Source organism: Sapajus apella, unplaced genomic scaffold (assembly GCF_009761245.1).
Source record: "Sapajus apella isolate SASKATOON/1434 unplaced genomic scaffold, GSC_monkey_1.0 scaffold54, whole genome shotgun sequence".
In the NCBI taxonomy this organism is placed as follows: domain Eukaryota; kingdom Metazoa; phylum Chordata; class Mammalia; order Primates; family Cebidae; genus Sapajus; species Sapajus apella.
In genome coordinates, this window is record NW_022436994.1 from 7,241,820 (window position 1) to 7,263,433 (window position 21,614).

The 21,614-nt window shown below is 40.9% G+C and overlaps 1 protein-coding gene across 1 annotated transcript in view; it reads left to right on the forward strand.

The window, feature by feature from the left end:
* PKD1L1 (polycystin 1 like 1, transient receptor potential channel interacting) overlaps positions 1 to 21,614 on the forward strand; it is a 183,103-nt gene that overhangs the window by 86,409 nt on the left and 75,080 nt on the right. Inside the window, 8 exon segments of the mRNA XM_032244258.1 lie at positions 422 to 533; positions 7,147 to 7,342; positions 8,144 to 8,200; positions 13,077 to 13,289; positions 14,607 to 14,834; positions 16,552 to 16,662; positions 16,778 to 16,935; positions 18,783 to 18,883. Of these exon segments, the coding sequence (XP_032100149.1) occupies positions 422 to 533; positions 7,147 to 7,342; positions 8,144 to 8,200; positions 13,077 to 13,289; positions 14,607 to 14,834; positions 16,552 to 16,662; positions 16,778 to 16,935; positions 18,783 to 18,883 (1,176 nt within the window).

Consider the following 21,614-nt stretch of genomic DNA (forward strand, 5'->3'; position numbering starts at 1 on the left):
TCCCATGATGGTACCTGTGGCCCTCACCATCTGGCCATCACCTGCACCCTGAGCCTGATCCGCAGCTCTCCACACCACAGCCCGGCACCCCTGTTACATGAAGGAATTCCTGCGTCCCCCAAGCAGGTCTTAGGTCTTTTAATGAAAGAGTCCCCTCTGTCAAAATTCTTTTTCACCGTTTTTCTAGGCCTGTTAAGTTTCTATTTATCATTTAGGGACTGGTCAAAATATAGCCCCAAGCCTTGACAGTCCATTGCAGAGTTTGTATTTTACTCCCTGGGCTTCCTGTGGCCCAGAGCCTGGCCCCTTTTCCATCACTTGTCACAGTTTTAGTCATCAAGGAGATGCTGTCTGCGTGTGAAGAAGCATCTCTGTAACCCACACGTCCAAGATGACCCTCTTCTGACATGTTCCCTCACAGTCACGGTTTCCACTGAAATCACAGATGGCGAAGGCTCCAAGGTCCAGCCGTGCACTGTGGTGGTGACTGTGCTGCCCCGCTACCATGGAAATGACTGTCTGGGCGAGGACCTGTGAGTAACACAATGCCACACAGACATCCTAGACGTTGTTTGTATTTCCTCCAGAGTTGGCTCTCCCTCAACTTGTTAACAGCTGTCAAAAACATGTCAGAAATTCATCTTCTCAAGATGGAGCAAAGAAAAAAGTCCCAGTGCTATCACTGCAGTCCTGCTAACTCATATGTGCAGGTCCTTCAGAGCCTGTAAAGCCACTTTCTTCTTTTTTTTTGAGACAGAGTCTCACTCTGTCGCCCAGGCTGGAGTGCAGTGGTGCAATCTTGGCTCACTGCAACCTCCGCCTCCCAGGTTCAAGCGATTCTCTTGCCTCAGTCCCCTGAGTAGCTGGGATTACAAGTGCATGCCGCCACACCTGGCTAATTTTTGCATTTTTAGTAGAGATGGGGTTTCGCTATGTTGGTCAGGCTGGTCTCAAACTCCTGACCTCGAGATCCACCCGCTTCAGCCTTCCAAGGTGCTGGGATTACAGACGTGAGCCACTGCACTCCACCTCACTTTCTTCTTTTTTAAAAACAACTTTTAAAAATATCATTTACATTCCATCTAGTCCATCCATTTAAAGTATGCAGTTCCTAGGTTTTAATAATTTATTGAATTATGCAACCTTCTCTACTAGCTAGTTTTAGACAATTTTCATCTTCCCGTGAAAACCTTGACTTATTAGCAGTGACTCCCTTTACCCGCCATCCAGCTTCCTCCTACCCGCCCCAGACAACCACAAATCTATTTCATATCTACAGGCTTGCTGATTCTGAAAATTTCATATAAATGAGATGATACAGCACATGATCTTAAATGTCTTTTTTCACTTAGCATATGAATGTTTTTGAGTTTCATCTATGTAGTAAAATATATCAGTACTTCATTCTTTTTTATTGCTGAATAATATTTTATTGTATGAACATACTGTATTTTGTTTATTCATTAGTTGATGAACATGTGGGTTGTTTTCACTTTTTGGCTATAATGAATCACACTGCTGTAAACATTTGTGTGCAAGTTTTTATGCGAGTCTGTGATTTTGTTTTCCTTGGGTAGGTAACTAGGAGTAGAATCACTGTGTCATATGGTAACTACCAAACTGTTTTCCATAGGGCTATACCATTTTCTATTCCCACTAGTTATATATGAGGGTTCCAGTTTCTTAATACCCTAACCAACACTGGTTATTGTCTTTTTGTTCACAGCTGTTCTAGTTAGCATGAAGTGGTATCTCATTAAGGTTTGGATTTGTGTTTCTCTAGTGATTGATGAGGTTGAGCATCTTTTCATGTGCTTTGTATATTTCCCTTAAAGAAATGTCTACTTACTACTTTACCCATTTTTACATAGGTTGTCTATATTTTTATTATTGATAACCTAATTAAAAGGCTTATTTCTTAATTCTCAATTCTATTCCATTAGTCTAAATGTCGCTCCTCATACCAGTACTATGCTGCCTCGATTATTACAGTTTTGTAGTAAATTTTGAAACTGAAAAGCCTGAACCCACTAACTCTGTTCTTCTTTTTACAAGGTAGGCTATTTCAGGTCTCTCATATTTCCATGTGAGTTTTAGAATCGGCCTGTCAATTTCTGTAAAAACAAGCAGCACAAGCATGGCACGATGGCTCTGGCACTGGCCAGCCTCTCCAGCCTTGCTCTGGCTTGGGCTCCAGACACCTGCTAAGGGGATAGAAAAACAAAACAAAACCCAGCCTGGATTTTCACAGGGATTTGTCAAGTCTGTACACCAGTTTGGGGAGTATCCTGTATCCTGTAACCCTGCTGAATGCATTTGTTAGTGTTAATAGTTTTTACCGAATTTCTTGAGATTTTTCTCTATGTAAGATCATGTCAGCTGTCACTAGAAATAGCTTCTTTCTTTCTAATCCGCATGCCTTCTATTTCATTTTCTTGCCTCATTCTCCTGACTAGAACCACCAGTTTAATGCCGAACAGAAATGGCAAGCATGGAAATCCTGATCGTATTCTCAGTTTTAAGGAGGAAGCATTCAGCCTTCACCACTTGGTAAAAGTGTTAGCTAGAGGCCTTTCACAGACAATCGTTATCAGATTGAGTATGTTCTCGTCCATTCCTAGTTTGTTGTGTGTGTGTTTTATTATAAAAAAAAATGTATTGGATTTTGTTAAATGCGTTTCCTAGGTCTATGGAGATGATTGTATGTTTTTTGTCCTTTAGTCTGTTAATTAGTTATGGTTAGGATGTGTATGTCCTCTCTAAAATTCATGTTGAAACTTTAATGCAATAGTAGTAAGAGGTGGTACCTGTAGGAGGTGATTAGGCCATAAGGGTTCTGCTCTCATAAGTGAAATTAGTAACCTTGTAAAATGGCTGGAGGGAACTATATAGGCCCCCTTTTTTCGTTCTGTCCCTTCTGTCATGTGAGGTCACAGCTGTCTTCCCCTCTGGAGGAGGCAGCAACAGGTACCACCTTGGAAGCAGAGAGCAATCTCAATAGACACTGAACCTACTGGTGTCTTGATCTTAGACTTACCATACTCCAAAACTGTGAAAATAAACATCTGTTCTTTATATATTACCCAGTCTCAGGTATTTTATTATAATAGCACAAACAAACAAAGACACAAGTTATATAAAACCGATTGATTTTCAAATGTTGAATCACTCTTACAGTCTGGGAATAAATTCCATTTGGTCATGATGTATAAACCTTTTTCTGTGTGCTGGATTTGGTGTCTAGTACTTTGTTGAGGATTTTTGTGTCTGTTTCCTAAGAGGTATTGGCCTGTAGTTTTCTTTCTTTTCTTGTGTTGTCTTTGGTTTTGGTATCAAAATAATACTGGCCCCAATCAATTTGGAAGTATTCCTTTGTTTTTGTTTTTGTTTGTTTGTTTGTTTGTTTGTTTGTTTGCTTTGAGACAAGGTCTCCGTCTGTTGCCTAGATTGGAGTACAGTGGCATGATCATAGCTCACTGCAGCCTCGACGTCCCAGGCTCATGCCATCCTTCCACCTCAACCTCCCAAGTAATTGGGGCTACAGGCACATGCCACCATGCCCAGCTAATTATTTATTTTTTTAGAGGCAATGTCTCATCATGTTGCCCAGGCTGTTCTCAAACACCTGGGCTCAAGTAATCCTCCCACCTTGGCCTCCCAAAGTGCTGGGATAACAGGTGTGTGCTACCGCACCTAGCTTCCCCTGCAGTCCTGTATTTGGAAGATTTTGTGAAGGATGGGAGTAATTGTTCTATAAACATTTACCAGCAAAGTTATCTGGGCCTGGCGTTTTCCTTGTGGGAATTTTAAAATGACTAATTCAGTATCTTTACTATTCAGATTTCCTATTTCTTATTGAGTCAGTTTCAGTAGTTTATTTTTTCTAGGAATTTTCCATTTCATCTACATTCTCTAATTTTTTTAGCGTACAATTTTTTATGGTGTTCTCTTATCATCCTTTTTATTTCTATATGGACAGTAGAGATATCAGTTTCATTCCTGATTTTAGTAATTTAAGTCTTCTCTTTTTCTCTCTTATTTTTGTCTGTCAGTCTAGCTAAAGATTTGTCCTTTTGTTAACGTTTTCAAAGAACCAGCTTTTGGCTTCACTTTTTGTTGTTGTTGTTTTTTATACTCTATTTCATTCATTTCTGCACTAATTTTTATTCTTTCCCCCCCCCCCCTTCTGCTTTCTCTAGTTTAGTTTGCTCTTTTTTGTTTGTTTGTTTGTTTAAGGCGGAAAATTAGGTTATTGATTTGGCCTCTTCTTTATAGCCATTTATAGCTTTCAGTTTCCCTCAAGCACTGACTTAGCTGCATCCAATATGTTTTGGAATGTTGGCGTTTTCATTCATTAATCTCAAAGCATTTTGCAATTATCATTGCAGTATCTTCTTTGAACCATTGATTATAATATGTGGGAGTATGTTGTTCACTTTTTCACATGTTTGTAAATTTTCCGAATTTCTTTTTGTCATTTATTTCTAACTACTTAATTCCATTATGGTCAGAGGATATACTTTGTATAATTGTAGTAGTTTAAAATTTATTGAGTTTTGTTCATGGCCTACTATAAGATGTATTCTAGAAAATGTCCCCTGTGTACTTGAAAAGAATATGTATCTGATTTTGTTGGCTAAAATGTTCAGTGATTGTCTGTTAGGTCTAATTGATTTATATTATTGTTCGAGTCTTACATATCCTCGTTGATTTTCTGCCTAGTGGTTCTATCCATTATTGACAGTACTATTGTTTTGAGTTTTCTGCCCGTCCCTTTAGTTCTATCCATTATTGCTCATGTACATGGAACCTGTTGTTATGTCCCTGTATGTTTATAATTTTTTAATCTTCCTAATGAATTTACCTCTATTATCATTAGAAAATGTCCCTCTTTATTGTTACTGTTTTTGTCTAATTTCTTTTTTGTCTGATATAAATATAACCACTCTACATGCCTTAGAGTTACTGTCTGCATGTTTCTTCCATCCTTTTACTTATGACCTAATTGTATCCTTGAACCTAAAGTAGTCTCCAGTAGACAGCATATAGTTGAATCTCAGTTTTGTATACAGTCTTACAGTCTCTGCCTTTTGATTGGATCGTGTAATCTATTCACATTTAATATTATTATTGATGTGGTTGGATGGATTTATGTATGACATTTTGCTTAATTTTTACATGCCTCATTATTACTTTGTTCCTCCATTTCTTCTCTACTGCCTCATTTTATGTTAAGTGAATATTTTCCAGTATATCATTTTCATTCCCTTAATGATTTTTAAGTATGTACTTCTGATATTTTCTTAGTTGTTGCATTCAGGCTTGCAATATACACCTTAACTTACTAGAAATGAATTCAAATTTATATTAATTTCAGCAAGATATAGAAACTTGACTCCTCCATAGATTCATTTCCTCTTCCCTTTTTGTGTTATGATTATTATATATGTTACATCTATTAGTGTTATAAACCCAAAAGTCCAATGTTATAATTATTGTTTAATATAATGTTCTGCCTTTTAAAGAAACTGGAGAATAGAGCACAAATATATTTTTAGAAGTTGCTTTTAATGTATGTTCATCTTATTTACTATTTTGGTTTGTCTTCATATCTTCCTGTGGCTTTAAGTCACCATCTAGTGTAATTTCTTTATTCTTATATAGTTTTATTCCCACCTCCCTTATTTGTGTTCTTGTTGTTATATTACATTTCCGTGTGTTAGAGGCCCAAAGTACAGCTCTGCAGAAATAACTTTATGCAATGGCTTTTTAAAGAAGTTAAGAAGAGAGAGAAAAGGAAAAATGTAATTCATGAACTTCATTGTTCAACATTTCTCTAAGTTGCTATTCATTTTCCTCCTACTTTTTTCTTCCTGTTGCTTATAATTTCTATTGCTCTGTCTCCAAGTTTGCAGAGTCTTTCTTTTCTCAAATATGCTTTTGAATACCTCTTTTGTTATAAGTATTATACATGTAACTTCAGAATTTCCATTTGGTTCTTCCTATAACTTCTAAATTTATGGTTTCTATCTATTGATAGTCTCTATTTGACTAATAATCATTGTTCTAACTTCTTTTGATTTTAAAAAGTATGGTTTCCTTTCATTCTTTGAGTCATGTTTATAATAGCTGTTTCAAAGTCCTTGCTAAATTCAACATTTGAGTCTCCTTATGGGCAGTTTCTATTGCCTGCTTATTTTTCTTATATTTGGGCCACACTTAATGTTTCTTTGGATGTCTCATAATTTTTCATTGAAAACTGGACATTTTAGATAATATATTGCAGCCATTCTGGGTATTGACCTTCCTCCTTTTCCTGGGCTTGTTGTCACTGTTTTTGTTTGTTTGGTCATTGTTTATTTGTTTATTAGTTTGAGAAAACAAATTCTATAAAGTGTATTTCCCCTCATTGTGCAGCCAGTGATGTTTCTGCTCAGATGTATTTGTTCTTTTCATCTTGAGTTTGGCTTCCTAGGGTCTTAGTCTCCATAAATCACTTGCTGGTCAAGGGTGAGCTTAAGCATATGTGTATACAGCCCATGATGATGCATTTTCTAATCGGTTAGAACATGACTTCTAATTAATTTACTTCTTGCAATGACCCACTATGGTGTGTCCAGATGAAAATTTATATTTTATACATTTGGAAACTGAGACTCATTTATTCTCTTAAACAATACTCTTGAGCTCATGCACCAAAGAAACTGCAGAGCGAGGGCTGGAACTGGCCTTTGACCACATGCATAGGGCTCTTTTCATGATATTGTGTTGTCTTTTCAAGTGCAAGTAAGTGTGCTGTTTGTAAATAAGTAAATAAATACCCAACTATTGAAATTCAGTCATAAACTCCGGCCAGCTATAGCTTGGTGGTATCTCTGTCTGGCTCTGGAATATATTTCTTCATTTGCCATGGTGCTTCTATATTAGTATCTGGTTTCTTGTGCCTTTTTTAGTTCTGATAAGAGGAGCTTTTGTAAAATTTCGAGTTTCTGCTGCACAGACCAATTCTCCTTTGTATCATTCTCTTTCTGGCCTGACCTGTCCAAGAAGTGTTTCTGCAACAAATCCCATCCCATTCTTGGTAGGCAGGGTGAAAAGTGTTGTTGTGTGTTGGAACAGTAATGATAACTCTTACATTTCCTTCAGGTATAACTCCAGCCTGAAAAACCTGTCTACCCTCCAGCTGATGGGGAGTTATACAGAAATCAGGAACTACATCACTGTGATCACCAGAATCCTGAGTCGTTTGTCTAAGGAAGACAAAACTGCCTCCTGCAGCCAATGGTCACAAACACAGGATGCATTAATTTCTTCAGTATGCAAATTAGCTTTTGCAGATCAGGTATGGCCCAGAGGAGGATGAGTTTAGTGTCTGTGAACCTTTATCAAGTGGCAGGGCTCATGACTGGCTGGCTCACTCACAAGTGGTCATGCTTAGGAAACACAGGCAAGAAAAGAGAGCAAGAGGGCCAGCCAGCTCAGCTCCCAGACACGGCTGTGGTCTCTCTATCTGGCTGATATGTAACACAAATGACTGCTGCTGAATTATAAAAAAGAGAATCACCAAGTCAGTCATTGTTACAGATAATTCTGCTAATATTTAAGTAAAAAATTATATAAAACAATCTGATTTTATCTTGTTAACAATGATACCTTGGAGAGTTAAGTTCATGACTGTGTGCAACTTCTGAAGAAATTAAATGTTATTGTCTTTGCTCACAGCATTTCTGCACGTGCTATCTTATAATTGTCAGTAGAGAGTATTCACATCTACAAAGAACGTATCTTATTTCATTACAATTATAAGATATTTCACTGGATGTAATTTTTTTCTCCTTATTCTTCCTGACCCCTTTAAAAAATCTTTCCTTCGCTCTGTGCCCTTTTTCCATCAGCCTGGTGGGGTGTGCTGGGGATGTGCAGGGGGCACACTGAGGAGAGATGCTGGAAGCGAATTGGAGAGTGAAAACTGGAGACCGCAGTCATAGTCTCTCTACAGAAGGCCTGGCCTCCAGTTGGTCTCTTGGCCCAAATGCAGGGGATGTGCTGTTTCTACATAGGCAAGCTGTAACTTTAACACAAACAAGCTAATTCTCCTCTCCTTGAATTTTCTTTTTGTTTTGTTATTGTTTCTCCTGGTCAGGAAGAAATGACTGGTTCTGTTCTTATGTTGAGGGACCTTGTGAGCTTCTCTAGTAAGGTAAGTGCAATTTTTTCCCAAGAATTTTTCCTGCTATTTTATATAGTTTTGAAGGACACGATCGGTTCTTGAAAAATATACTGTCCAGAATCATATTTTGACACTTAGATTAGAAATGTGATTTTCCCTTAAGAATTCATCTGAATAGCAAAGCCCATCTCAGAAATTTTGAACATAGGAATTTGGAATCCCAAAGTAGAAATGGACGAGAACACACACTATCCACGCTGTGAATAATTTTGGTGAGGGGCTTGTTCTTTATTGGTAACACATGGCTTTGGGGTTTTCCCTTCATCACACCTTCTTTTCTTCTTGAGTCCCTGGCACACTTTCCTCTTCGATGGCTGAAGCTCACCCCTGCATTGTCCCTTGAGAGATGAGAAGAGCACACATTCTCTCGTCTACCTCCAGTCTGAGAATCTAACTACGGCCATGCTCTGTCACTGTAGAAGGACCCTCCAGCCCCCACATGGGCTCCTCCCTTGATTTGTCTGGGGCTCCTCTGCAGGCCCCCTCACTGCCCCTCATCTCAGTCTGAGTGATGGGTGCCCCAGCATTGGGCAGTGCCCAGTTTGTGTGGCTGCAGGCAGCACAGTCCTGCTCCTGCCCACCTTGCCTTCTCCAGAGTTCGTCTCCTTTCATTTTCCACTCTTTGCTGCTGCTTCCATTTCTCTCTCTCTGCTGAATGATCCCACACATGCTTAGAATCTCACTTATTTCTTTAAAAAGATCCCTCCAGTGAAATCAAACCCGCTTCCAGTTGCCACCTAACTTTTATGTTCCTCTCCAGGGCAAAGCATTTAAAAAGTGAGTTCTGAGCCTGCTGTGGGCTATCCTTGCTGCCTCTTGTGTATGTGTTTTTTCTAAGAGATGAGATCTCACTGTGTTGCTCAGGCTGCCTCAAACTCCTGTACTCAAGCCATCCTCCCTGCCTTGGCCTTTCGCGTAGGTGGGTCCACAGGTGTGCATCACCACACCCAACTTCTCATGCATTTTAGACCATCAAACTCTGGTTTCTATCTCCATCTCCACACTGACACTGCTCCTGCCAAAGTCACAGCAGATCTCCATCTGGCCAAATCCACCGGACACCCTCTGCTCCCCATTCTCTCCCTCCCAGGCACCTTCTGTGGGACTCCCCCTGCTTTAGGGGACACACTCTTCTCTTGGCTTCATGACACAGTTTCTTGGTTGACCTTGTTGACTGACCCCTGTTGGCTCCTCCCATCTACAGTTCTTGGTCAGTGCTTCAGGGCTTTGTCTTGGGCCTCCTGGATTCTCCGTCCACACCTCCTCCTTGTGTGATCTCATCCACTCCTTCCACTTTACATTCATCTGATAGGGACTCTACATCCTACACCTCCAACCCAAACCTGACTCAAGTGCTCCAGACGCACACGTATAACTACATGCTCTCATTTCCACATGGGCTGAAACTGTGCAGACCCGGCATGAAAGAGCGGGCTCCTCCCCCGACCACTTCCAACCAAACCATGTTGTTCCTAATACTTTCCCCAGCCTGGGACAGGGCAGCACCATCCATGCAGAATCCCATGTTAAAGCCCAGGTGTCACCAGAGTCCTTTTTTTCACTCATCCATTCACTTACAATTAAATCTTGTCTGTTCTTCCTCAAACACACAGCTGGAATCTTCCTACCCCTCCTACCTCTGCTGCCCCCCACCCGAAACCAAGCAAATGTCAATTCTCATCCAGGCTGGCAGTTTCTCTCACTGTCCTGTTCTCCCTGCCTCCTCTCAGGCCACCTTAGAATACCTGCTACACACAGCAGCCGAGGGTCACCATAAAGCCTGAGTCAGTGAGTGCCGCTCTCCTGCTCAGCACTCCCCATGGCTGCTCACTGCCTGTGGAATAGAAACCAAATATCTTACGTGGCTGCAGCATCTGGCTCCTTCTTTCCTTCTGTCCTCTTCTCCTGGCTTTTCTCCCCCTTCCTAGCCATGCTCCAGGGGTACTGGCTTGCTCCTTTTCCTGCTGTGCCCTCCCCTTGGCTTCTCAAATAGCTGACCTTTCATGGACTCTCAGCACAAATGCTACTTTCTTAGAGACATCATCCCAGATACACCCTCTGAAGTCATCCTCTCTTCCTGTTACGCTCTGTCTCCTTCAATATTTTCACAACAGCAACTATCTCATTTGTTTATTGCTGCTCTTTCCCCACTAGAATGTAAACTCCCTAATACAAGGGACCTTCCTTTCACGACAAAAATACCATAGGTGTGGCACATGGCAGGAGCTCAGAAGAGACGGGGAATGGATACAGGAACAGTGGCTCGATGGCCCTGTCCTCCTCCCACCCCTCCTGCCTGAGTCTCCCCTCCTTATCTTGGGCCACTCCACTCCAACAACCTCCAGCCCAGGTGGAAGGGCATCATCATTCTTCACTCTTCTGATGAGCTGTTCATAAACAACACACCTGGTCATGCCATCTGTTTGATCAGAATACTTGATGGCATTCTAGTAGTTTGAGGACAAAATCCAATTGTTCTTTATATCATACGAACACTTCACCCATTTCCACCTGACTCTCTGCACCTCACTGCGCACACGACCCAACACCGGCAGCTCCCCTGTGCGGGCATTCGGGATGCCCCTTCTGTCCTTCAAATGGTATATTTTCCCATAACTGAAGCAAGTTGCTTCTTCTCCTGAAAAAAAATAATTACTTTCTCCTCAATGGTAGATTCAAATGCCACCTTCTTTGTGAAATCTTCACTGAGGTCTGAAGACAGAGTTCATTTTGTTGGAGACAAATTTGTACATGACTTTGTTTTAGCACTTCAACACCTTTGATTTATAATTTCTTTTTGTACATCTGTCTTCCAGCTTTAGGCTACTTAGCCTCCTAAGACACAAAGCATATTAGTTAAAATAAAGTCAGTTGCTATGACAGGTAATCCTGAAATCCCAGAAGCTGAATACAACAGATGTTTTTTCTTCATTTGCCCACATTCCATAGCAGGTGTTCAGCCGGTGGTCTCCCTCGTGGTGACTCAGGGACTCTGGCTCTGTCCATCTTGTGCCCCCAACACCTCCACTCTGTGGCTTCCTAAGTCAGGGGAATAGCGCATGGGGAAGGTATGCTGCCTGTCAGTCATGTGGCCCTCAGGTGCACACCTCGCTGCGCTTACCTTTCTCTGTTGAGCATCACATGGCCTCACCTGGACTCGCGGGACTGGGAAATGGAATTACTTCCCAGCAATGACCCTACATGAGGCTCCACAGCATGAATCTGGTGGAGATCAAATCATTCCTGCCACCAATCCTCTCACATGCATCCCTGCACCCCAGGGTCTGCCACAGTTCTTAGTTCAGAGTGGGAGAGAAAACTGAACACGATTGTCCTCTTACAGTGACCATCTCTAATATTTTTGGTCAAAAAAGTTAGTATTGTGAAAGTGGGTATAATATATTCTTTAAAGCACTTGTTTAATTTTAAAGACTATTCTTTCATTTTAAGTCCTAATATCCATGGTAAGCTACCTCTTGTAAAGGGCCTTTAATAGTAGTTTAAATGCATTTCCAAACTAGTTTAACCTTACTGTTGATGAAAGAACGAGATTTTAAAAGGTATATCTAAGCCGCTAGATATCATTGTGATTAAACAAGCATGGCCAACAGAAAATAGAATCTCAATTCCATTTCATGAGCACACATTTATTTAGCAATTGCCAGGAGCTGCTAAAGTACAAGGAAGAAAAAGATTAGTCTGCGCCTTTTAAGCATGGAGGAATGAAGTTGCAAACAGATATACTTCCACAAATATGCTTAGTTCTATGATTAGGAGAATGACAAAATTCTGCATAAACACAAGCAGTGGTGCAGCTGACTTTGTCTCGTGGGCATTTGAGGTTGGTTTTAGAAGGTATGTAGTAAAGAATCATAGTTTTGTTAGATGTGATAATGGCATTGTGGGCATGGTTTCAGAAAGAATCCTTATCTATCAGCACTACACACTAAAATGTTCATAGATAAAAGTAATATCTGAGATTTGCTTTCTGCTTTTAAATGTTTGTTTAAAGTTGAGTAGAGAATAGAAGAAAAAGTATTCCGGTGAATAATTGTTAATGTTGGATGACAGGCATATTATACTACTATACTATTCTCTCTACTTTTGTGTAAGCTTGAAAGGGGACTATATTAAGAATTCAAAAACAGAGAGAGAAGTCTGGGCATGTCTGTAGTCCCAGCACTTGGGAAGCTGAGGTGAGAGAATCATGTAAGTCCAGGAGTTCAAGTCTGCAGTGAGCTATGCTTGTGCCACTGCACCCCAGCCTGGGTGATAGAGTGAGACCCCATCTCTAAACAAAAGAGATAGAGGGAGGGAATGAGAGAGAGAGGAGAAAAGAGGGGACGGGAGGGGAGGAGAGAGTAGAGGAGAGAAGGGAAGAAAAGAAGAAAGAGAAATTTGGGATTGGATTTTGCCAGTCCAAACGAGGGCAGAGGGGAATCTGTAAGACATCAAGAAAAAGCCTCAGTTCTTTTGGAACAACAAAAGATTCAGTGTGGCTTGAGAATAGAATGCACTTAGGTAATGGGGAGGGAGAAGGCTGTGGGAGGAAGTGGGGGCCAATTTGTGAAGGAATTTGCAAAGTGGTTGTTGGGGTTTAAACCATGTAACATCTTAGAGTGTAGAGACCATTTATTTTCCTTTGCTCAAGAGGGTGAATATCAGAAAGCAACTTGTTACTTAGGAAGCTAGCCAATGATCACCTATTAAGAGCAAACCTGGATTTAAATCCAGTTCTCTCTGACCATAGTTCTGTCGTTTTAATTCCTTATAATAATAAAAGAGGCAAGTATATATGCATCATACACCATGAAGCATTTTATTTACATCTTTTCTCTTTGTTCAGCTAAGTTTTATGAGTGCAGTTCTCATCCTCAAGTACACCCGGGCACTCCTTGCTCAAAGCCGGTTCTCAGGGCCTTTCGTGGTTGACAAAGGAGTGGGGCTTGAGGTCATCAGTCTCATATCCAGAGTCTGGGAAGTCTCTGAGCAAGAAAACTCAAAGGATGAAGGCTATCTACGTGAGGAAGGAATTACGGTCATCTCACATTTATTGTTGGTAAATCACACTTTTTCTCCATCCATAAAAATACTGGTTTCCTCTCCCAGGATGTTAACCTGTATGTGTAACTACTTCTCAAAACCAAAAACAGAATCAGTTTCTGAAGGATTGTGTGTATTTTTCTGGGTGGAGTTTGGTGCTTGGAGACTTCTGTTTTGAATTTTAAGTATTTCGTGGTAATATTGTAATGCTTCCAGTGAAACCTTGCTTCGGTTTTATCCTTTCTGTGTTGGTAGATTTTCATTTGGGAAACCTGGGATGTTTGACTCAGAAACATTATTTCTCAGGATACTTTCTGCTGTTTGAGGAATGATGTAAAGTAATGTAAATGATTTATTGATTTATTGCATACAGTAATTTTAAAAGTAGCCCTGCTGGCCAGGCACAGTGGCTCATGCCCGTAATCCCAGCACTTTCAGAGGCCGAGGCAGGCAGATCACAAAGTAAAGAGATCAAGACCATCCTGGCCAACATGGTGAAATCCTGTCTCTACTAAAAATACAAAAATTAGCCAGGTGCGGTGGTGCATGCTTGTAGACTCAGCTACTCGAGAGGCTGAGGTGGAAGAATCATTTGAACCAGGAGATGGTGGTTACAGTGAGCCAAGATTGTGCCCTTGCACTCCAGCCTGGTGTCAGAGCGAGACTCCGTCTCAAAAAAAAAAAAAAAAAAAAAAGTAGCCCTGCTGACACATAACTGCTTTAAAAAGGCCAAAGTTTATTTCATTTATTTCTGCTCTGGTAACTTTGGGATTGTCTCTGAGATTTTTTGCTTTTACTCTATGAAATGGCCAATGCTTTCAAGAAGCAGTAAGTGAGTAGGCTCTGGCCTTCCTCTCCTGCCAGTTGAACATCCTCTCCAGTCCTGCTGGTTTATGTAACTGATGGCTACCGTTACATTTGGGAAATAAATAGTCTATCTGAACCTACTAATAATCATCATCATTACCCATGAGTGTTTAAGAACATTTGTTGCCTACTTACCCAGCGCTGAGCCCGAAGGCCTGCACTCTTGCTTCCTGCTGTGTCTCCATGTTTTAAAAATCATTATGGTACAAAAACTTCCTTTTGATGGTTTAAGAACTCCCCAGAAGCATATCAATTGTTGAAAAATGAATAACATGTCACAGAAAGATGTGTCAAAATAAAATGCCATTTATACCGTTTTATCAAAATCTTTGATCAGGCAAATGAATCCAATCTAACTTGCCATGAGCTATCTTTTTAATTCTTTTTCCCCCTCCCTTGATCTGGATTCAAGACGGTTTGCTCATTTGTGTTGTAAACATTCCACTCCCTGTACTCTGTGTTTCAGGGTTGTCTCTCTTTGAATCACGTTAGCACTGGGCAGATGGAGTTCCGGACCCGTCTTCATCGCAACCTTCAGAACTCTGTCCAGAGCCTGGGATCTGTCCAGGTGCATTTACCTGGTGACCTTGCTGGGCACAGTCCTGCTGGGGCGGGGACACAGAGCCCCTGCTACATTAGCCAACTTATACTCTTCAAGAAGAGCCCATATCCAGGGGGCCAAGTTCCTGGGCAGGTACAAGCTGGCAGATGACCTGCCACTTCTAATGACCATTTCAAATTTGCGGTAATTGGGCTTTAATGACAAAAAGACAGATTAGGTTGGCACATTTGCACCTGGATTTTTTTTTGCATGTTTTCACTCTCTCAGTGCCAAGAGGGGCCACTTAGAACATGTTGCTGACTCTACTCCTCTTAGAAGGTTAGGTTCTCCGGAAAAACCCTGGCAAAACTAGATGTCGCCTGTATCTGGGTCACTGGGCCCATTCAGTGTTTCCTTGAGGCTGTCTAATCCATTGCCAGAGAACAGAAGGCTCTGGCGAGTTGCAGCATGTGATGCAGTGATTATGCAAGCACTGTGGCCAATCATGTCTTTAGAATGATGAAGACATGGTTCTAATATCAAATGGGGAGTATACCTGAATTACACTTAAGAAGGGGCTGCTGAGAACTTGACAGTGCATACCACCCTTCCTCCATTCTCTCCAGAGAGGCACAGCCAGGCTGAACCTGCGGGGTGGCTCCTGGCTCCCTGGGAGGTCAGGCGGAACAGAAGACCACAGTGAAAGGGGGATGTGAGGATGGGGAAGTCAGGGAGGATTGTCCCAGCCACTTGGCCATTTTATAGATGTCCACCTCACCTCTACATTCAGAAGCTTTGTGAATTGACCCCAGGGTCATTGTGAGTGAGTTTGGAAGGGCAGAGAGCAAGGATTCTCCATATTTCTGTAGCCCTGGACCCCAGTCTGGCTCAAGTACCTGGCTCATTTGGTGACCTAACAAATGTCTGATGGAGGTATAGACAAATTAATGAGGTATATCTTATTTGGGTCAAAATATGATCATCTTTTACAGCATTTGCTTTTTTGAATGGAAATGGCTAATCAGCATATGAAAATAATTCAAACTCACAAGCAACAAAAAACACAAATTAAACTGACTTTTTTTTTAACTTACAAAAGTACAATTACTTAAAAACACTTACTGCTTGTATTGCTGCATTGAGTAAACCAGGGCACCTGTCAGCATGACATTTTGGAAAGCACTTTGTCAACTAGGCGTCCAGCAACAGCCTGGCCTCCGCTGTTACCCTTATAAGAATCTACACTAGGGAAATGAAAAAAGATTTGTTCAGAGTAAGATGTCTTGTCTTATTTATTTATTTAAAACAACATTATTTATGAAAACTCAAATAAAAATGTAAGTGTTCAACATAGGGATAGAGTTTATATATAGCTAACTAATATGATGTCAGTCAGGGAATTTTAGTAATTTTGGAAGACTGTGCAAAAAGACATGACTGAATTGTCTGCCAACTAAGTACTCTATTACATAGCAAAAGTTTGGCACTCAGCATCCTCCAATATGATTTATCTGAGCAATGGGACTATAGGAAAGCTATTCTTCACTTTTCTGTAGACTTTTCTGTCCCTTCCTGATTATCTACAATGACCAGATATTTCTTTTGTATGAGCTTTTAAAATAACAAATACTTTAAGATACTTTAGAAATTATTAATTTTAATAAGAATGATGCAAATGAAGCATTATATTCACCCTAATCCTGCCATCCTGAGTAGTAAAACTGGTTTATTTTTGTATGCTGTCCTCTAATATCAGGCATATAATTTTATGTAAGTGTAACAGTAGCACCATGATACGTTGGTTGGCTGCCTTTCTTGCTTACGTCCACTGCTTGCTGCCATTTGGTCTGAGATGTCTTTGTTCCCCAAGATTGGAGGAGTTGTGGGCCTCAATCTCTACAACTGCTCCAGCAGAAGACCCATCAACAAGCAGTGGCTAAGGAAACCCGTGATGGTCGAGTTTGGGCAGGAAGATGGCCCGGTAAGGAGAGCCTTTCTCACTATGTCTGCTTCACTTAGGCTGTGCTGGCTGATTTGTAATGTGTTTATTTTACCAAAGGCAAATTTTGCTAAACTTATTTTCTTTGTGATGGCAGGATAATAGGAGAAATAAAACAACATTTGTATTGCTTCGGGATAAAGTGAATCTCCATCAGTTCACTGAGCTTTCTGAAAACCCCCAGGAATCTCTACAGATAGAAATTGAGTTTTCCAAACCTGTTACAAGGGCATTTCCCATCATGTTGCTAGTAAGGTGTGTTGACGGTGACAGCTACAATGGAAATGAGATTGGAGTAAGCATATCGTCCTTAAGAATATTTTGTGGGCCGGACGCGGTGGCTCATGCCTGGAATCCCAGCACTTTGGGAGGCCGAGGCGGGTGAATCACGAGGTCAAGAGATGGAGACCATCCTGGTCAACATGGTGAAACCCCGTCTCTACTAAAAATACAAAAATTGGCCGGGCGCGGTGGCTCATGCCTGTAATCCCAGCACTTTGGGAGACCAAGGCAGGTGGATCACGAGGTCAAGAGATGGAGACCATCCTGGTCAACATGGTGAAACCCCGTCTCTACTAAAAATACAAAAAATTAGCTGGGCATGGTGGCGCGTGCCTGTAGTCCCAGCTACTCAGGAGGCTGAGGCAGGAGAATTGCCTGAACCCAGGAGGCGGAGGTTGCGGTGAGCCGAGATTGTGCCATTACACTCCAGCCTGGGTAACAAGAGTGAAACTCCATCTCAAAAAAAAAAGAGAATGTTTTGTGAAAAAAAAAAAATCAGTGAATTAAATTGTGTTTTTAAAGCAATAATGAGGCTCATTGTTTAAAGAAATTGTTACCATTCTGCTGTTCAGACAGTAAGCTTCCTGACTTTGTTTTTTGAGGTTGAATCCCTGATTACTGGAGTGAAAAGCATTATAATTATTAGTAATAATACATACGATCTCATTTAGAAATCTAATTCTCTCAGTATAGGTCTGAGCTAGAATTTTTTTTTTTTAATTTTTCCAAAAGGAGAAAATGTGTTTAAATTTATATATCTAAGGAAACTTGATAGAATAATTATTTTTCTCAGGGATGTTGGGCTCATGAGACTTTCATAGGCCCCAGTTAATAAATAAATTACCTGGGAAGGTTAAATAAATGACTATTGAAAAGATTCTTTGGAATTCTACAGCAAAAGTGCTAATGGAAACCACCAGTCTGCAGAGTTCGTTGGAGATCTGAATGGGCAGAGCTTGATTACTTTTTTTCTCCGTGTCCTCGTGTGTTTAGGCTATGTGGCAAAGATGCTCACTGTTTCATTGCTCCTGATTGGTTGGGTGGGCATCTCAACTAGATTAAAGGATTCTCATGAGCAAGGCTGTATCTTATGCAGGCGCTATCCACACAGCCCTTGGCACGCAATTTAATCTCTGCTTGTTGGCCTGATTCTCATTCTGCCAAATGAACTAAGCCATTCGATGTCGAAAAGTGGCAATCTGCTTAGAGTTTGGATTTTAACTTAATTCTTTAAGTCACATGCAGAAAAGATAAATCAGTTTTGAGAAATTTCTGAGTCTAACTACTAAGACTACTCCTGTGCTTTGTGCTTGCTATCTTTTATCTGCAAACAAGTTATGATATGGAGTTAATACAAACATGCAAACATACGTGTGTGTGTTGCAGTAGCCCTCCCTAAATTTGTGTAGCCAGTGCTGTTTGTCTTATTCCTACAGACCGTGCGGGCCATTCTTGTTCTTGTTTTTTACTAAAGTGTTTGTTTTTAATGAGATGCCGGGTAAAAGTGTTATGTAGGAGTTTTTATTAAACGACCAAGTGGTGTTGTGGAATTAAGCACATGGCCGTTCTTGTTCTTATTTTTTACTGAAGTGTTTGTTTTTTAAGGAGATACAGGGTGAAAGTGTTATGTAGGAGTTTTTATTAAGAGACCAAGTGGTGTTATGGAATTAAGCATATTGACCCTTTTTTGTCCCAGGCTACCTCCTTACAGTGACAAGGATGTTTTGCACAAATTGAGTAAACACTTGATAGAAATTTAACTAAAATCTTTGAGGTAGAAGAAAAAAACAAGAAATCCCTATTTTATTTTTATCTCCTAGATTCTCTGAGACACCTACTCCCTCTGATTTTTTTGTAAAGCAGATCTACTTCTGGGATGAGTCGATTGTGCAGATTTATATACCTGCTGCTTCTCAGAAAGGTCAGTGGACAAGGTGCCTTATTTTCCAATTCTGTTTATGTGATTAAAACATCCCCTATAACCTGTGTGTATATAGTGGCGTTTTTCCTTATTCATGACAAAACATCAAAATCCTTTCTCTGCCTGCTTATAAACAGACTGCTCCACAATAGATACCACACATGGAAACTGCCCCATCATGAGCACCATCCTTGTGATGCAGCGGCTGGCGCTGCTCACGGCCCTGCCCATCTCTCCCCAATGTGTCTCTGTTGCCTCCTCCTGATCCCCAGGGCTCTGCGATTGCTCAATCCTCAGGTCTCTGAATATGCTCAGGCTGGGTCTTTGCCTGCAGCACCCTCCTGGCTCGCTTCCCTCAAACCAACCTCCACTAAGCTTCCCTGACCTCGGAGTTGAGCCAGGACTTCCGAGGCACCTCTGTATCTCATGTATTAATAGGGCACAGGACCCCCTCTGAAACAGTGTGGGAGCAGAGTGTGAAGTTTGGGGCTCACCCCCACTCAGTGGTCTGTCCCTGGTGACTTAGGATTCTGAGCCCCAGCGACCCCCTCCCCAAAGAAGCAAGAAACTGGAACTCAGTGTGCTGAAGTGCACTCACAGGCAACTCATCAGGCACGTGCTTTATGCTAGCTTCCACAGGCCCTGGCCCTGGAGAGGAGCTGGCTTCTGACTCAGTGAATGGACCAGACCCATTGTCTCTACATTTTTACTGGAATATAATTATTTTCCTCTGAGAACCAGTCACCATTTGTTTCTTTAAAAATGAAACAAATTATATTTGTTTCTTTTAAAAATAGAGACGATACTTGTGAGACCATCTTAATATCTTCTTCCCCTACAAACTGTCACACCATGATTTTAAGGATCCATGGGTGATATAGGTACTTAGTGGGCTACAAAATGGTGATTTGCTAATTCCACCATGAATTAGCTGGCAATCTTCAGTAAAAACGAGCTTCTGTCTCTCACTGTCTTACTCTTGCTCTCTTGTCTCTACGATGCATAGCAGTTCTTAAAAACTCGATGTGTTTATTTCAACTCCATCATTTTACTTTTTGATGCATAAATTATTCCAGTGGGAGTTACCTCAAGATGCTTCCTGAGGGTTTTCTGACATGATATCACTATCCTTAAATGTTTCTTTACTTCCTGGGACATGTCCTGGCTTATCCTGTGTTTGGCCAGCCCTTCCTTGGAACCAGCCATGTCCTCATTGAGGCTTGGTTCTTTGATGGGAAATGACATTAGAACACAAGAACTGTGCATCAGATTTGCTCATTGCTATTGGGGTGTCCTTGATTTAATTCTCTCTCTCTCTCTCTCTCTGTGTGTGTGTGTGTCTGTGTGTGTAAAATGAGTTTATGTCAGTGCCTTAATTCAAATCCAACACCCAGTGTTCCTTCTTACTTTCTCCCATTGTGTGTTTAGACCCCCATTCTCCTACAGTGAGAATTCCGGTTGCCAAAACATGACAACTTGACAGCCAGTTTCCAATGAGCAAAACTCTCTTTGCTCTGTCCTACTGTGTACAAAAAATCGTTTTAGAATTAAGGTACCTGTACCCCTAACAAACCCAAACCTACCAGATGAAGTTCAATATTTCTTTCCAGAATTTTTTTTATTAGTTTTGACTTTACATTCTTATATAATATTACAGTAAGAGCACATAGTCAAAAGTTACTTGAATAAATTATTTTCTCTGTGGGGTTTTGATGTAAATGTTGTATACACCTAGGTTTGCTTTTTTACATCTACTTAATGCTAAGGCCTCTATTTTTTTTTTTTTTTTTGAGACGGAATCTCGCTCTTGTTGCCCAGGCTGGAGTGCAATGGTGTGATCTTGGCTCACTGCAACCTCCGCCTCCCGGGTTCAAGTGATTCTCCTGCCTCAGCCTCCTGAGTAACTGAGATTACAGGTACACACCACCAAGCCCAGCTAATTTTTGTATTTTTAGTAGAGATAGGGTTTCACCATGTTGGTCAGGCTGGTCTTGAACTCCTTACCTCAGGCGATTCACCCTGCTCGGCCTCCCACAGATTACAGCTGTGAGCCACGGCGCCCAGCCCCATTTTAAAACATTATTTGTTTTGAATTTGTGAGACATTTTTATTGTTCAAATGTCTAAACCATATTTAAAGGTGTATGTATTCAGAGCTAAATCTTTCAATAGCCTTATTTCTTTACCTGTTCTCACCTATTCCTTATGGGCAATTGTTTTCATTATTTTATTTTATTTCAATAGTTTTGGGGGAACAGGTGGTTTTTGGTTTCATGAATAAGTTCCTTAGTGGTGATTTGTGAGATTTTGGTGCACTCATCACCAAGCAGTATACCCTGCATCCTATGTGTAGAATTTTTATCTCTTACCCTCCCTCCCTTCCCCTTAAGTCCCCAAAGTCCGTTATATCATTCTTTTGCCGTTGCATCCTCATAGCTTATCTCCCACTTATAAGTGAGAACATTCAATACTTGGTTTTCCATTCCTGAGTTACCTCACTTAGAATAATGGTCTCCAGCTCCATCCAGGTTGCTATAAATGCCATTGTTTTGTTCCTTTTTATGGCTGAGTGGTATTTCATGATGTATACATACCACATTTTCTTTATCCACTTGTTGGTTGATGGGCATTCAGGCTGGTTCTGTTGGACTAGTTTATATTCCCACAAGCAGTGTAAAAGTGTTCCCTTTTCACCACATCCACACCAGCATCTATTTTTTTTTTAATTATGG